This window comes from Chiloscyllium punctatum, chromosome 29 (genome assembly GCF_047496795.1).
Source record: "Chiloscyllium punctatum isolate Juve2018m chromosome 29, sChiPun1.3, whole genome shotgun sequence".
Lineage (NCBI taxonomy): Eukaryota > Metazoa > Chordata > Chondrichthyes > Orectolobiformes > Hemiscylliidae > Chiloscyllium > Chiloscyllium punctatum.
Window position 1 is genome coordinate 71,099,932 of NC_092767.1, and position 18,100 is coordinate 71,118,031.

Sequence of the window (18,100 nt, forward strand, 5' to 3'; positions counted from 1 at the left end):
GAATCAAACAGTCAGGGCAGGCAAGGACAAGGCAGGACTAATAAATTAAACAGCATTTATTTCAATGCAAGGGACCTAACAGGGAAGACAGAGGAACTCAGGGCATGGTTAGGATCATGGGACTGAGATATCATAGCAATTACGGAAACATGACTCAGGGATGGGCAGGACTGGCAGCTTAATGTTCCATGATATAAATGCTACAGGAAGGATAGAAAGGGGGGCAAGAAAAGAGAGGAGTGGCATCTTTGATAATGGATAGCATTACAGCCGTACTGAGGGAGGATATTGCTGGAAATACATCCAGGGAAGTTATTTGGGTGGAACTGAGAAATAAGAAAGGGATGATCACCTTATTGGGATTGTATTATACACCCCCAATAGTCAGAGGGAAATTGAGAAACAAACTTGTAAGGCGATCTCAGCTATCTTTAAGAATAATAGGGTGGTTATGGTAGGGAATTTTAATTTTCCAAACATAGACTGGGACTACCAGAGTGTTAAGGGTTTAGATGGAAAGGAATTTGTTAAGTATGTACAAGACAATTTTCTGATTCAGTATGTGGATGTACCTACTAGAGAAGGTGCAAAACTTGACCTACTCTTGGGAAATAAGGCAGGGCAGGTGACTGAGGAGTCAGTGGGGGAGCACTTTGGGGTCAGCGACCATAATTCTATTAGATTTAAAATAATGATGGAAAAGGATAGGCCAGATCTAAAAGTTGAAGTTCTAAATTGGAGAAAGGCCAGTTTTGACTGTATTAGGCAAGAACGTTTGAAAGCTGACTGGGGGCAGATGTTCGCAGATAAAGGGACGGCTGGAAAATGAGAAGTCTTCAGAAATGAGATAATGAGAGTCCAGAGAAATTATATTCCTGGTAGGGTGAAAGGAAAGGCTGGTAGGTATAGGGAATGCTAGATGACTAAAGAAATTGAGGGTTTGGTTAAGAAAAAGAAGGAAGCATATGTCAGGTATAGACAGGATAGATCGAGTGAATCCTTAGAAGAGTATAAAGGAAGTAGGAGTATACTTAAGAGGGAAATCAAGTGGGCAAAAAGGGGACATGAGATAGCTTTGGCATATAGAATTAAGGAGAATACATTAAGGACAAAAGGGTAACTAGGGAGAGAATAGGACCCCTCAAAGATCAGCAAGGCGGCCTTTGTGTGAAGTTGCAGAAAATGGGGGGATGACACTAAATGAGTATTTTGCATCAGCATTTACTGTGGAAAAGGATATAAAAGATATAGGATGTAGGGAAATAGATGGTGACATTTTACAAAATGTCCATATTACAGAGAAGTGCTGAATGTCTTAAAACGGGTAAAGGTGGATAAATCCCCAGGACCTAATCAGTTGTACCCTAGAACATTGTGGAAAGCTAGAGAACTGATTGCTTGGCCTCTTACTGAGATATTTGTATCATCAATAGTCACAGGTGAGGTGCCGGGAGACTGGAGGTTGGCAAACGTGGTGCCACTGTTTAACAAGGGTGGTAAGGACATGCCAGGGAACTATAGACCAGTGAGCCTGACCTCAGTGGTGGACAAGTTGTTGGAGGGAATCCTGAGGGACAGGACGTACATGTATTTGGAAAGGCAAGGACTGATTAGGGATAGTCAACATAGCTTTGTGCGTGGGAAAGTAAGATTGGTGACCAAGAGCTCAATCAAAGAGGTAAGTTTTCAGGAATGTCTTAAAAGAGGAGAGAGAGGCAGAGATGTTTAGTGAGGGAATTCCAGAACTTATCATCCAGGCAGCTGAAAGCACAGTGATTAAGATAAGGGTATGCAAGAGGCAAGAGATAAGGGAACACAGAGATCCCAGAAGGTGTTAGGGCTGGAGGAGATCACGGAAATATGGAGGGTTGAGATGATAAAGGGATTAAAAAACAAGGGTGAGAAATCTAAAATGAAGGCATTGCCAATCTGCAAAATATGGGCACAAAGGCTGATGGATCAAATGGATTTGGTGCAGGTTGAGACATGGAGCAGCAGAGGTTTGGACAAGCCGAGACGGAATGGAAGTTGCAGTGCTGGACAGGAGGGAGTGAGAACAGCAAAGTCCACAGCAGCCTGGTGCTGATAATTTGTTAAACTCCATAAATATTCACAATTTGGAGATGCCAGTTGGACTGGGGTGTACAAAGTTAAAACAACCACCCTGATGAAGGAGCAGCGCTCCGAAAGCTTCCAGTTAAATCTGTTGGACTGTAATCTGGTGTTGTGTGATAAATATTCATACTTGCCCTCATTCTTCAATAGACTGAGCGGTATTCCCACCACTTCCTCTTTATACTTTAGATGACGATGCAGTACCAAACCTATCTTCATACAAAATTATATAATGTTGACGCTCAAAATGTAAAGACAATTGCGCTGCAGAGGTTACTTGACATACAACAATTTTCAAATCTTACACATTTTGATGTCAGGAGCTTAAGGATTTGAGTGAACGTTCCTATTAACTGAACAGAGATCAATATCCTTGCAGTGTTCACTCCATGCAACTTTGCTTACATTGAACTGCAATTCCAGTCTGATTGAAAATCCTGGTATCTCCCTACAGTTATCTTCTCCCCTGTGACAACCACTCTTAATAATATGTGTCTGTATATGTGTGTCTGCATGTGCAGGTGTTTATGTTTGTGTCTGTAAAGTATATTTTATGTGCATTTGTTTGTGGATACATAGGTGTGTTTGTGTGTGCATATGTATGTGTATGTCTTTACATATGTGTGTCTCAGTGGGTGAATGCATTGCTAAGTGTGGAAAGGGGTCAAACAGACTAGCAACATTCCATGGCCAATGTTTGTTGGCGCAGAAATAGATGGCTGTCCACATTTCAGACAGCTGCTGGCATTTTAATCTTCTGGTCTCCTTGCTCTGGGAATGATGTTGTGAAACATGAAAGGGTTCAGAAAAGATATTGCCATTGTTGGAGGATTTGAGCTATAGGGAGATGCTGAATAGACTGGGGCTGCTTTCCATGGAGTGTCGGAGGCTGAGGGGTGACCATCATGAGGGGCACTGATAGGGTAAATAGACAAGGTATTTTTCCCAGGGTGGAGGAGTCCAAAACTAGAGGGCATAGGTTTAGGTGAGAGAGGAAAGATTTAAAAGGGACCTCAGGAGCAACCTTTTCATGCAGAGGGTGGTGCATGTATGGAATGAGCTACCAGAGGAAGTGGTGGAGGGTGGTACAATCACAACATTTAAAAGCCGTCTGAGTAGGTATGTGAATAGGAAGAGTTTAGAGGGATATGGGCCAAATGCTGACAAATGGGACTAGATTTATTTAGAATATTTGGTCAGCATGGACAAGTTGGGCTGAAGTGTCTGTTTCCAGGCTGTATCTCTCTCTCTATGGCTCTGTAACTGCTGCACCAGTAAGACGGTGCGGATGTCACATTGTCAGTAACCCACCATCACTCCTCAATCCCTCCTGCAAAATGCTGACACATCCACAGGCAGCCTGAAATGACAGTCGCACTCCCTGAAAATACTCATGCCTTCCCACAGCTGTCAAGTTCCCTATAAATAATTACATGGTCTTTGGGACTTCTTGTAAATACAGATGGACTCACCAAATTCCCTGCAAACACTATCACACTCTGGGTACTCCCTGTAAATACAGACGCATGCCCTGGGGACACTCTGTAAATACTAAGATCCTCCCCCAGTGATTTCCTGTAAACACTGACACATTCCCCCAATGGAGCCTCTGCAAATACTGACACACTCCTTCCTGTAAGTACTGACACACTCTTCCCCAGGACCCCTTGTAAATACTGGCATACGCCGCCGCCCCCCCCCCCCGACTCCAGAGACCACTTGTAAAGGGCATACTTCCCCCGGAGACTTCCAATAAATACTGATACATTCTTCCCCAGGGCCCCCTGTAAATACCAACACACCCCCCCAAGGGAAACCCTACAAATAATGACACACTCTCTCAGAGACTCCCTGTAAATGCTGACACATTCCCTCAGAGGACCCATGTAAATATTGACACAACTCTCCCCACTGCCCCCAAAAATAACCAATGTTGGGCAACTCCCTGTAAATACTGACACACTCATGGAGGCACCACAAGATATTGCCAACAGTCCGTGTTACAAAGTATGGTTCTTGCTGTCAGTCTGCCATCTCCTTGAGCCAGTAAAACTACAGACCTCCTCCTCAGTGACCCTTGTGTCCCTCTGTGAGAGTTGACAGAGAATGTGTTTTTATCACATGTCCCTACACCTACATCTGCAACTGCCTTGGAAGATTAAAGTCTTGTAATAGCTAGATATGATATGGTTAAACATATCTGCTGATTGTCAGTCCAACTGTCACTAGTGGAATAGCAACTTGAATTCATATAGCACCTAACTGAGCCTGATAAAGCTATATTGATTTAAGTTATCAACAAATTAGTTAAAAATAAGGTTTAAGGAATGCCTTAATAGGAAGTGTGAAAAGTTGAGAAGGAGGGGGGTTTAGGGAGGGCTGTCTAGAGCCTGGACCCAGGTAGGTAAAGGCACGGCCACCAGTGATGTAATGGTGAACATCAAGACACCAGAATTGGAGGAGCAAAGAGATCTCAAAGGAATTTTAGAGACACGGAGGACCATGGAGAAATTTGAAAAGTAAATTGGAAACTTTTTTAAAAATTGGGCATTGCCATACCAGGAGACAATGTAGTCAGTGAGGAAGGAATACTGGATTTTATCACAGATGGCTTAAGCTCAAGTATAAGGAGAGAGTAGGAATGACAGAGAGCATTGGATAGCTGATTTTGGAGGTAACAAGTGTACGAACTAGGGTTTAAGGGCAGATGAGGTGAGGCAGGATCAACCACTAGAATAAATACTAACTCTTACACTTCAAGGATTCAGCAGTTTACAGTATGAAAGGCCCGTACATCCATTTCATCTTTAACCCTACAGAACACAGTTTCTGTCGCAAGGGGCTATAACTAGAATGCCTTTGACTTGGGGAATTGTAGCTTAATCTACTGAAAGAATTTGTCACTGGTCATCCTGTGATACACACAGATGATGGGTCTCAATGCATTGGCTCCATTCTATAGGACAGAAAAAGAAAGCCCACCACAAATGTCCCTGCCTCAACCCCAGAAATGTAACTCAGCAAGAGACTTTTTTAAAAAAAAAGTCTTCATGAGATGTGGACATCACTGGCAAAGTCAGCCTTTATTGACAATCTCTAAATGCCCTCGAGAGCTGTTAAGAATCAGTCATTTTGCTGTGTATCTGGAGGCTCATATAGACCAGTTGGGGTAAGAAAAGAAGATTTCCTTCCCTAAAGGGGCATTAGTGAACCAGATGAGTGTAAATAATAAGGGGGATAGTTTCACAGTCATCACTGAGATTAGACTTCCAATTCTAGATTTTTAATTAATTTAATTAATCAGGTAATTTTACTTGAATTAAATAAATGGAGATTCTACCAGGTCACCCAGCAAGATTTGAACACTATCATTGGTCCAGGCCTCTGGTTTACTAGCCTAGTGACATTACCACTACACCACTTTCACCCCACCATGGATAATATGAAGCCACGCGAGTCTTACCAAGGGACTGGTTGGTTCTTTACGAGCAGTCCTTGAAGGAAGTCCCACTCTACGCTAACACATTTCAGTTCATTGTTGTATTGAGTTGCCATCTTTAACATTCAGCCACCTTCCCAGATTCACCTGGCTTTACAGCATCCCTACACAGTTTCTGATTGGCTGGCTTCTTGAGATGACCTTGACTTCCTAAAAAGATAGGCAAGAGAAGAAAATGAGGTTGGATTTGACACAATCAATGGCTTTCTCTTGCTTATTGCACATGAATATATGTTTTATAATTAGCTACCTGATAGAAATGACTACTACAGTGAGCAAGTTACTTGGTCAAGATAGTTTTTGGCTTCGGGTGGGTCAAAACCATAACCAGGCACATCATTTCTGCAATTAATTAGTTGGTGCCCAAATGTAGATGTAAATGATTGGAAATTCCATGAGATCTTTCGCCTGTGCTCAACTGACCAACTTCAACTGTTAGGCTGCTACAAGTAGTCTCGGATTCTCAGACTCATTTATTTTATGATTTGGAGATGCCATTGTTGGACTGGGGTGTACAAAGTTAAAGATCACACAACACCACGTTATAGTCCAACAGGTTTAAGTGGAAGCACTAGCTTTTGGAGCACTGCTCCTTCATCAGGTGGCTCCTTCAACCACCTGATGAAGGAGCAGTGCTCCAAAACTATCACTTATTTTAGTTTTTAAAAAGGCGTGAAACTTGTAAATATTGATGCTCAGAGATAATTGGGTGTTCTCATATAAGGCGCACAGAGTGTTACCATACGCATACAGCCAACAATTAGGAAAGCAAATGCTGTGTTGGCCATTCAAGGAGTACCAGAAAGATGAAGCCTTTGCCACAACTGTACTGAACTTTGTTTAAACTGGAATACGGAGCACAGGTTTCGGTTTCATATTGCAGTATTGTATCAGAAGAGATACAGTGAAGCTTCACCCTGGGATGAGAGGGTGGTGCTATGATGAGACACTGAGTATAGAACATTGATATTCTCTGTTTAGAAGAATGAGATGATTGCATTTAAACATACAACAATCTGAAGGAGTTGTGGACAAGGTAAATGCTGAGAAATTGTTTCCTGTGAATCTGGATGGGATTTGGTTGTGGTGGTGGTGTTGTGATAATGTTGCTGGATCCAGTGCACCAGGTTAATGTTTTGGATAAGTAGTGAAAGTTGAGTTCAATTAAAGATTCTGACATTAATAAAAAAGAAACTTAATGGCAACAGTGTGACTACTGCTTATTGTCACTAAAAGCCATCTGGTTCACTAATGTCCTTAAGACCATTCGGTCCCCTCAGACTTTCTGGACCATGAAATAGAATCATGCTTATTTCTGCCTCAATTGATCTCCACCTACTCCTAATGTCCCAAGAACATGACTGACTCTTACCTTTGGGAAGCAAAGCTGCCACCCTTACCTCATCTGGCCCACATTTGACTCCAGATCCTGCAATGTGATTGAGAATCAATTGCCTGCTGGGTAATTAAGGACAAGCAATAAATGCTAGCTTGGGTAGCAATGCCTGCAATTTGTGAAGTAATTTTTTAAAAATGTCAGGTTATGGGACAGATCATTTAGAAATTTGATGAAGAGAAAGTTATTTGATGGAGTTGTGACTCTTTAGAATTCTCTGCCCCAGAGGGCTGGGGAAGCTCCATCGCTGAACATGTTTAAAGTGAGGCTTTTAAAATTTCCATTCATCCATTGCCCAACATTAATTGCCCAGAGGTCATTTAAGAGTTGTCCACATCTGTTAGGATATGGGGGAATGGATGGGAAATCAGCCATGATTGTATTTAATAGCAGTAAAGGCCTGAGGAGGTTGAATGGACTTATGGCCTTACTGCTGCTCCATTTGTGTATTCTTATATTTTAACTTTTTTTTATTTACTCATGGGACTTGGGCATTGCTGATCAGGCAACATTTATTGCCCAATCCTAGTTGCCCTTGAAAGGTGGTGGTGAGCTGCCTTCTTGAACTGCTGGAGGTAAACCCACAATGCCCTTAGGCATGCAATTCCAGGATTTTGACCCAGTGACAGTGAAAGAACGACAGTACATTTTCAGGTCAGGATGGTGAGTAGTTTGGAGGGGATGGTGTTTCTATGTATCTACTGCCCTTGTCCTTTTACATGGTTAATTAGTGCATGGCAGTAAGGAATATTTTGCTGGTGAAAAATCAGGTTTGATCTTGGCCCCGTCTGACCTTTGATCCTTGCTGCACATGAATCAAGGGTGGACTCACTTATGATCTGTTTCACAGGTAAACTGCCTGTTGTCAACTCTGTCTATTGCTCATATTGGCCAGTTAGGACATATAGCTGGTGGGTGCACCAATGTCATGGGAAGAAGGTACTGGCAAATGTCATAAGGATTTACCTCTAGGTGGAGAATTGAAAAATATAGAGGAGTTAAGTCAAACTTGTGGTTAATCTATACCTGGGAGCAGAGTGTACAATCCTGGTCAACATTTTACACAAATGGGTACAGATATGAAAGCTGTTTCTGTATATTAAAGACATCAAATGAAATAGGGATGGTATGGGAAATTGCATTGAGATAGAAGATCAGTCATGATTTAGTTGAATGTCAGAGCAGTTTCGATGAGTGGAAGGGCCTAGTCCTGGTCCTATTCCCTGTGGAATGTTGCCAAAATGAAATGATTTCCATGAATGAAACCGGAAGTGCTTTTAGAGAGATTGAACCAATATATCTTTTTTCTGGCAGGAAGAGAAAGCTGAGGGAACCACCTTTAGTCGTCTTGAAGCAATGACACGTTCTGAGAGAGTAGCTATGGAGACAGAGTGTTTCCACTTCTAGGGAAAAGCAGGATTAAAAGCCGTTGATATAATCCAAGGAATCAAATATGGATTTCAGAAGGAGAGTGGTTAAGTGTGCGGAATTTGCTACCAATTGAAGTGGGGAAGACAAAAACTACAGATGTATTTAAGAGGAAGGCAAGACCAGTTTGAGAGGGAGAAAGAAATGCAGCATTATATGGATGGAATGAAATGAGGTAACCTCAAACAGGTGAATAAATACCAAAATGGACTGAATAGGCTGAATGACCTGTTCATATGTAAATTCTCAGGACTATGGCATACTTGACTGCATGAAACAGTATCAGACTTATTAGTTACTTGTTCAAAGGTATAGAAGATTCACGGTGCAGTGGGTAGCATCCCTGAATCAGAGCGAGAAGCTCCAGGTTCAAGTCCCATCCCAGGATATGACAAGCAAGGAAAGTGTGTTCATAACATGGTCAAAAAGACTTGAGTTCTAAATTCTTACAACATAGGGTAATGTTGGGTAGTGATAGAGTCATAGAGATGTGCAGCACGGAAAGAGACCCTTCGGTCCAACCCGTCCATGCCGACCAGATATCCCAACCCAATCTAGTCCTACCTGCCAGCACCCAGCCCATATCTCTCCTAACCCTTCCTATTCATATACCCATCCAAATGCCTTTTGAATGTTGCAATTGTACTAACCTCCATCACTTCCTCTGGCAACTCATTCCATACATGTACCACCCTCTGCGTGAAAATAATAGGAGAGATCCCCAGTCTTCGAAGTTACAAATAGAATGGAACCATGACCATCACTAATTGTGATTCTAGGCTACAACATGCATTGAAAGTGTGCACTGCCATAGTAACTCAGATTCCTTGAATAAACCATGACATATCACCACTGGATGGAAATCACTGAAGGAGTTGCAATTTTAGAAGTAATAGAAGGTAAATGCCCCAGTACAATCAGCCTGAGGGGGAGTTGTTGATGTATTGGAAATATCACAGGACTACTAATCATAGCCCAAATGTTCTGGTGACATGGGTTCAAATCCCACCAAAATGTAAGTTTAATAAAAATCTGGAATTAAAAGCTTGCATAGTGGTGACCATGTTTGACAGTTAAGAACCCATCTGGTTCGCTAATGTCTTTTTTAGAAGGAAATCTGCCATCCCTAACTGGGGGGGGTCTGGCCTACATGTGAAGCCCACACTAATATGATTAGATTCCCCAACAGTGTGGAAACAGGCCCTTCGGCCCAACAAATCCACACCAACCCTTCAAAGAGTAACCCACCCAGAACCATTTCCCTCTGACTAATGCATCTAACACAATGGGCAAGTTAGCATGACCAATTCACCTGACCTGCATATCCTTTGGACTGTGGGAGGAAACCAGAGCACCCGGAGGAAACCCACTCAGACAAGGGGAGAATGTGCAAACTCCACACAGTTGCCCGAGGCTGGAATCGAACCTTGGGTCCTGGTGCTGTGAGGCAGTAGTGCTAACCGCTGAGCCTGGTTGACTCTTAATTGCCCAGCGGGCTGTTAAGAATGGGCAGTAAATGCTGGCCTAGCCAGTGATACGCACATCCCGTGAATGAATAATTTGTAACAAAAACGTCTTGACTGCAGATGCCACAGCAACAGCTGTAGTCTTGCTGAAGCTTTAAGCCCTTTGACTGGAAGGTAGAGAATGAGAAATTTCCTTAAACAAAGAAGTAGTGAAGAGGGTATAATGTACCAGTGCACGAGGAGACTTGTTTGAGCATTAGATGCTGGAGGAGCACAGATTTTTTTCTCAAATGTGAGATGCATAGGAAGAACATGTCTTGCGAAAACATAAAACCATTTTCTACCCAGCTTATTTCTGCACTTCACTATTCTGGACCTATTCTTTAGTGAGGTTTTCACTGAATTCTTCAGGAGCAGATAAGCAAACATTCAAAACTTGAACCTTAATTCCACTTCCACCCTGCCAGGGAGATGAAGACGAAAAAAGACAAACAGTGAGAAACAAAGAGAGCGCAAGAGGAAGAGAGCAAAGAAGTGAAGCCAAGAAAGAATGAAATAAAGAAATGTCTCAGAAATCCTCACAACCATGGATTATATTTGAAGGTGATATTCACTGTTATTATGGACTCAGCAGTCAATGTGCACAAAGTATGATCCCAGAAAAAGCAATGCCTCCCTTCATCTCTTTTAGTGGTGGTGCTGGAGGGAGTTAAATGGTGAGATGTTGGGCTCTAGGCACCTTGCTTTTTTTCCAATTAGTGCCATGAGATCCTTCATATTGACAAAGCAACAATCCTTGTGAAGGCAACAGGAGAGTTCATGAAACAGCTGTTGAGGTCAAAGCAGTTGGTGGATTTGGAGTCACATGCCTGGAGGAATGCGGGTCAAACAACACCAAAAAACTCTAATATCACCCAGAATAAAGCAACCCCACTCGATCAGCATGCTATCCATCAACTGAAACATTCACTCTCTCCACGACTGGCGCTCAGTAGAAGCAGTATATACTATGTACAAGACGCACTGCAGAAATTCACCAAAGTTTCTTCAATAGCACCTTCCAACCTGTAACTTTTACCACTAGAAGGACAAGGGCAGTAGATACAAGGGAACACCACAACCTTCAATTTCCCCTCCAAGCCACTCATCATCCTGACTTGGAAATACATGGCTGTTCCTTTAGTGTCACTGAGTCAAAATCTTGGAATTTCCTTTCTCTTCTGTGAGTCTACCTACAGCACATGAACTGCAACAGTTCAAGAAGCTGGCTCACCACTGCCTTTTCAAGGAGCAGTTATTGACAAGCAAAAAGCGGTGACCCATTTGTCAATGACCAGAAAATAATACCAGAAACTAGTGCTGAATGACATTACAGGAATGCAGGAGGTGATTTCTGCCATCTTCTGGGACAGACAAACAGAAGGCTGGGAGAACACAGCAAGCCAGGCAGCATCAGGAGGGACAGGCAAGAGGCTAGGAGAACACAGCAAGCCAGGCAGCATCAGGAGGTGGAGAAGTCAACGTTTTGAGTGTAACCCTTCTTCCAGGACAGCTTTCATCTGAAAGAATTGAGCGAATAAATTTCTGTCACCAGCCTGCAGACTCTTCCTCAGGTCAGGTATTCTCTTGGGGATAATGAGTGAATGAGTGAGTTATCCCTAAGAATGAGGATAATGCTTGTCCATGGCAAGAATCAGCATGTGGAATCTTTACCTGTTGCAGTGTAGCTGTTGCACATTGCTGGCTGCCAATATCTATCCCACTCTTCCTGCCTGCCATGTCAGAAGGATTTAAAGAGTGATAATCAACCTGGTTAGCCACATTACACCACAGCGTCCATAGCAATCAAGTCCTGGAGCTGGATTTGAACCTGGAGCTTCAGGTCTAGTGTTAGGGAACGTTACCCACTGCCCTACAAGGAAATACAGAACTCACCACCACTCATGGCATCAGTCTGGAGTTGAGTGAACCGATAAACATTTCAGGGAGACGGGAATTGAAGGATACGCTGGTCGCCTATTTAGGAGGAGGTTCACATTCACCAGCCGCACTGACAAGGGTTGGTAGGCCCGATCAGTTGGTTCGTGTTGTACATTTTATGGACGTTTGACAGCTGTCTGGATTGTGCCGGCTTCCAACTCACAGCTGTGGATTATCTCTTCTAATTCAATATTCCAACTTCAGACATCTGAGACTAACCAACCGTCTGTTATATTCCGCTGCAGGACCCGCAGAGACTCATTGCTTCAGTCCTCTATTTGCACTATAAAGAACCAAACTTCATTCACTGCTGCACACTGTCACTAACACTCACTCAGCACAGGTTGCATTGCTAAGGTTGCTAAACTGCTAACTTTGAGATTCTGCTCTGCTGTGCCCTACTCTCCTCCAACTAGTTAACTCTTTCTTGGAATCGAGTACTTGAATACAAGACACAGGCTATTTAGTCCTTCCACTGTGCCCTCAATTCAACCAAATCATGGTTGATCCTCAGCCTTAACCCCACTCTCCCTACCACCTCCTCATCTCGCTATTCCTTGGGATTAGAATCCAAACATTCATCAATCTCTTTCTTAAAAATACCCACAACTAGGCAGCCACAGCCCTCTGGGATGGAAAGAGACTCATAATCCTCCGATTGAAGAAATTTCTTCTGATCTCAGTCTAAAACAGTTGACCCCTTATGCAGAGACCCTGGACTCCCCATGCAACAACTTCTCAGTATTTACCTTGTCAGGCCCGTTAAGAACTTAACGTGGCAGCAGTGTGGACCATCTAAAAGATGCAGTGCAGCCAATTTGCCAAGTTTCCTTTGAAAGCACCTTCAAAACCTTCAATCTCTACCTCTCGGAACACATAGGCAACAGACACACAGGAGAACTGCCAGCAAGCTCCCCTGTGAAGCCACATAGCAGGGGAACTATCAATATCCTGGGATTACTATGGACCAGAAACTGAACTGGACAAGCCAAATAGACACAGTGGCTACACGAGCAGATCAGAGGCTAGGAATACTGCAGCAAGTAACTCAACTCCTGACTCACTAAAGCATGTCTACTATCTACAAGGCACAAGTCAGGAGTGTGCTGGAATACTCCCCCCATGCCTGCATGGATGCAGCTCCAGCAACACTCAAGTAGCTTGAACCCCATCCAGGGCAAAGCAGCCCCACTTGATCAGCATCTTATCCATCATTGGAACATTCACTCCCTTCACCACTGGTGCTTAGTAGCAGCAGTGTGTATCACCTACAGGAAGCACTGCAGAAATTCATCAATGCTGCTTCACAGCACCTTCCAAACCCATGACCAGCTCCATCCAGAAGGGCAAGGGAACCATCTGCAAGCTCGCCTCTAAGCCACTCACCATCCTGACTTGGAAATGGATTGCCATTCTTTAAGTGTTGCTGGGTCAAAATCCTGAAGATCCCTCCCCAGTGGTCTTGTGGGTGTCCTTACACCATACAAACTGCAGCAGTTAAAGAAGGCAGCTCACCAGCTGTTCCCACATCCCACAAATGAACAAAAACAAAAGGAGCCTGTTCCTGTGGTTTGTTTCTCCCAACTTCTTATTGCCAACTTCTCCCACATTTAAACAAAACAACCAACTTTTTTGAACTCAATATGGTGTATGTTCATTGCACATAATCTTCCATCCTAGCACAACTGAGGAATCAATCTAGTGAACCCTCCAAGGTATTTATGCCATAAATCTGAATGCTTGTCAATGCTATGTTAACATGGAGGACTCTGGAGATTGTATGGCACTGATAAATGAGTGACTTAGACCATTTCTATTTTTTCACATGACACAAGCTTTGGAAATATATCATCTGTTCCTTCAGTGTGGCTGGGTCAAAACACTGTGGGTATCCCTAGGTCTCACTGATTGCAACAACAAAGCATCTTACCACCACCTTCTAAAGGAGCAATTAGGGATGGGCAACAAACTCTGACCCAGCCACTGATGTCCACATTCCATGAATAAATAAAGAGATGTTGAGTGGATTCCCCCTCAGACGAGAGAATCTAAATGAGGGGTCATTCATTTGGTGCCAAGGTTAAATTAGATTTCTTGTTGATCTTTGTAATTCTGAACCCTTGGGGCAGTGAATATTTAGTTGTTGAGCATGTTCAAGCTTGTGAGTTTTGGGAACTAAGAGAATAAAGGAATTTGGGGAAGGCTGAGAGAGTGAAATCATAGAATCCCTCCAGTGTGGAAATTTGGCCGATCAAACCTATTCCACCATTCAATATGATCATGGCTAATCATCTAACTCGGTCCCCCATTCCCACTTTCACCCAATATCTTTTGATCTCTTTAGCTCCACGAACTATATCTAACTCCTTCTTGAAAACATTCAATGTTTTGGCCTCGACTTCTTTCTGTCGTAGAGAATTTCACAGGCTCACCATTTTCTGGGTGAAGAAATTTCTCCTCATCTCAATCCTAAATGGCCTATGCCAAAACTTTAGACTCTGGTCATTGGGAACATCCTTCCTGCATTTACCCTGTCTGTCTGTATAGAATTTTATAGGTTTATATGAGATTCCCCCTCATTCTTTTGAATTCCAGTGAATATAATCCTAACTGATCCAGTCTCTCTTTATACCCAAGTCCTATCTTCCCATAATTACACATAGGAAAACTCAAGGAAGGAAATCTGCCATTTTTACCCAGTTTGACCTATGTATAATAACAGACCCACAGCAGTGTGACTCACCCTTAACTGCACTCTGAAATGGCCTTAGCAACCACTCAGATCCAGTGCCCAAGCCAACAATGCCCACGTCCCATCGAAGGCCAAAAAGACAAGATGGTTCAGAATTTAATGAGAAATGCAACTGGCACCATGGTTTCTTAACAAGACCCCAACTTTAAAGAGACAAAAATCTCTAAAGTCAATTCCTATGTCTATCCACAAGCTCAATTCACTAAGCAAATATCTGCAGTCAGAAGATTCTTAATTTGAAAATATTCAGTCAGCATCATTAAGCAAAGGGGACAAGGCAAGATTTGCATTTTTGGAGCACCTTTTAGTACCTCAGAACATCCCAATGCAGTTTGCAACCAATGAGGTACATGTGAAGTGTAGTCACTATTGGATTGTGTGCAATGCCACAACTGCTCTGTGCACAGCAAGCTCCCACATCCAAAAATTTGAAATCGAGCAGATAATTTTTTTTGTCAGATGTTAAGACATAAATATTCACAAAAAAAAAACTGATTTTCTTCAAACAGGATCTTTTACATTCACCTGAGAGGGCAGGTGAAGACCCAGTTAAATGCCTCATCTTAAAGATACTTCCTCCAAATGTACTTCCTCAGTAAGAGTCAACTTCAGGACAACAGGAATGGTACTTGAACGTGTTACCTTCTCACTTAGATGTGCTATAGATAGAGGCAAATCCAAGAAGGTGAAGCTTCTGAATTGACATTCATCCCAGAGAGGGCTCATTAGTGTCTGATTGGGCAGAAAACCTGTTGTTCTTATCTGGTCATGTAAAAGGTGAAGTGCCCATAGCGTTAATGTGAGTCTTGATCAGTTTGTCCGTATTGACAACACATGAATCACACCAGGGAAACCTTGTAAATACTATCACTCACTGGGGATCTCTCTGTGAATAGGGACCCCCTATAAATACTGTCACATTCTGCCTGGAGACTCCCTGCAAATACTGATACACTCCCTGGGGCCTCCATTCACGGGCTCACTACATATATTGACACCTTTCCAGGGTGAGCGACAATCATCAACTCATTTCCCAGCCACAAGCTACTATTACCACATTCCAGGAATTGGAGATGCCAATGTTGGGATGGGGTGTACAAAGTTAAAAATCACACACCACCAGGTTATAGTCCAACAGGTTAATTGGAAACACTAGCTTTTGGAGCGCTGCTCCTTCATCAGGTGGTCCAGGAGTGCTTCCAGTTAAACCTGTTGGACTATAACCTGGTGTTGTGTGATTTTTAACTTTGTCCATATTCCAAGACACACTCTAAAATCGGTGACACTGAGGAACCCTGCCCCCCGCCCCCCAAACACAAACATTTTGCCAAAGACTTATCTATATCCAAAACAGTTGCTTGCATTTATATAGTACCTTTCACGTAGCAAATCAAGCCAAAGTGCTTCGCCGCTACATAACCTTACAAAGATTCACAATGATAAAAGCAAATATTAGGGAAGGTGAGCAAAACACTGGGCAAAAGTTGTGATTTTAAGGAGTGCCTTAAATGAGGAGAGAGAGAGAGAGATAGGGAGAGGTTTAGAGGTGGAACGCCAGGTGAAACTGCTGGTGAAATGCTTTCAATGAAGGTGATACAAGAGACCAGAATAAGGTATGTCCAGGATGTCATTATCACAGAGAGCGTAAGGGGTGTGGACATTGGAGAGACTTGCAAACAAGGATGGGAATTTTAAAACTGGAACATTGACGGACTGGGAACCATTAGACAGCAGTGAGCACGAAGATGCAGTTCCCACATTTGCACCCTCCCCAGGCTCCCTCATGGTCCAGTTAATTTTTATTCACTCGTGGGATGTTGGACATGGATACTGTTGGCTGGGCCAGTATTTATTGCCTGTCCCTAACTGTCCTTAAGAAGGTCGTGGTTAGTTAATGAGTTCAAACTTCACATTTCTGTGTTCACACTGGCCTGTAACTTGTGCCCGCCTCCTTTCCGGGAATTCCTCCTGACCTACTGATGCTCTGCAAACCCCCAACTTGTGAAGTCTGACCTGTGCTGTGATCCTTTTGATATATGCCAAATGTGATGCCCCAAGCTTTAAGAGTAGTGTGCAGCATTAACCTGTTGGCCTGGGGCAGGTGGCACTCCTCCGTATCAAGATGAGGGCATAGAGGAAACAATTGTGTGACTCTCAGCACCAGGGATTTTGGTTCAGATTCACGTTTGGGCGACTGAGTGGAGTTTGTACATTCTCCCTGTGTCTGCATGTGTTTCCTCCCACAGTCCAAAGATCTTCAGGTTAGGTGGACTGGCCATGCTAAATTGCCCATAGTGTCCAGTGATGTGCAGGCTAAATGGATTAGCCATGGGAAATGCAGGGATAGGGTAGGGGGTTGGGTCAGGTGGGATGCTCTTCAAAGGATCAGTGTAGACTCAATGGGCTGAATGGTCTGTTTCCACACTGTAGGGATTCTGTGATTCTATGACCAGCTGCCTTTAGTGATGACCTTACCTGCAGTCCAATGACATCGGAGGCAATACTTGCCCTGATCGGAGGCGCCGCAGTGGCAAGTGAAGATAGATCTAACCAAACTCATTCGGAGTGAAGAGTTGAAAGTCAAGAGTTCTGAAAGGGTTACAGGGCTGCAGAGGATGAGGAGGGATTTCAAAAGAGGGATGGGAATCTTAAACCGGAGGCTTTGGTGGGTACACAGGGTGGGGAGACAGGCACTCAAAGGGCTGTTGGTGCCCGCTTCCCCTTCCCCAGAAATCAGCTGATCAACGGTACACTAGCGCCAAGAAAGGTTACGCCTGGTTCAAGATTTGACTGCCGAGCAGGCAGAAATCAAACAAAGCAGAAAGGAAGCAGCAAAACAATTAAAAAAACGAAAAGAACCTCCCGCAGCAAATGTTTTCTGTGTCCTTTCGACCTCTGCACTGCTCCCCGGCACACAAAGGGAACCTTGTGAAGGGGAAGGCAACAATGGGACATTTTAAATGAACGCGCTGTGTTAGCATTCCCGTGGTCAAGGAGTTCAATCGCCAGTGGTTGACGACACTGAAACCGGCACATTCTGACCGCAGTCTCAAGCATCCTCCCAGCTATCCATCTTTATATATTCAACAAGCTCCCCACTTCTGATCTCCCGCTCTCTCTTGCAAATGCTCTCTGTGCTGATCAGTTGTTATTCTTCACAGCTAACTTTGCAATCTTACACACAATTCCGCCCACTATCTCCATTCCTAATTCCGACAAACCACCACCCCCTCCCAAAAATAAAGAACATTTGCTCCAAGCCCTATACAGTAGGGATCAAGGGTCAGAAGATGCAGGGAATCCTGGGTACTGAGGCCACATTTGGTCAAGGCAGAGGGGTCAAACATGGCCAATGTCAGAGGTCAAAGACAATCAATGCCTGAGGCCTAGATCTACACTCGCTTTTAGCAATGACAAGAAATCACTGGATTAACATTATGAGGTAAGCCTTGAATAAAATGGAA

The 18,100-nt window shown here is 43.4% G+C and overlaps 1 protein-coding gene across 7 annotated transcripts in view; it reads right to left on the reverse strand.

Annotated features, from left to right (window-relative positions):
• Positions 1-18,100, reverse strand: part of npas1 (neuronal PAS domain protein 1) — a 442,697-nt gene that overhangs the window by 308,081 nt on the left and 116,516 nt on the right. For 4 of the 7 annotated variants that reach the window (XM_072549367.1, XM_072549364.1, XM_072549365.1 and 1 more), the window contains exon 2: positions 5,579-5,764. The exons of the other annotated variants lie outside the window; for them this stretch is intronic. In XM_072549367.1, coding sequence (XP_072405468.1) covers positions 5,579-5,679 — 101 coding nt within the window. In that variant the 5' untranslated portion in view covers positions 5,680-5,764. The remainder of the gene's footprint in view (positions 1-5,578; positions 5,765-18,100) is intronic. 7 annotated transcript variants of the gene reach the window in all.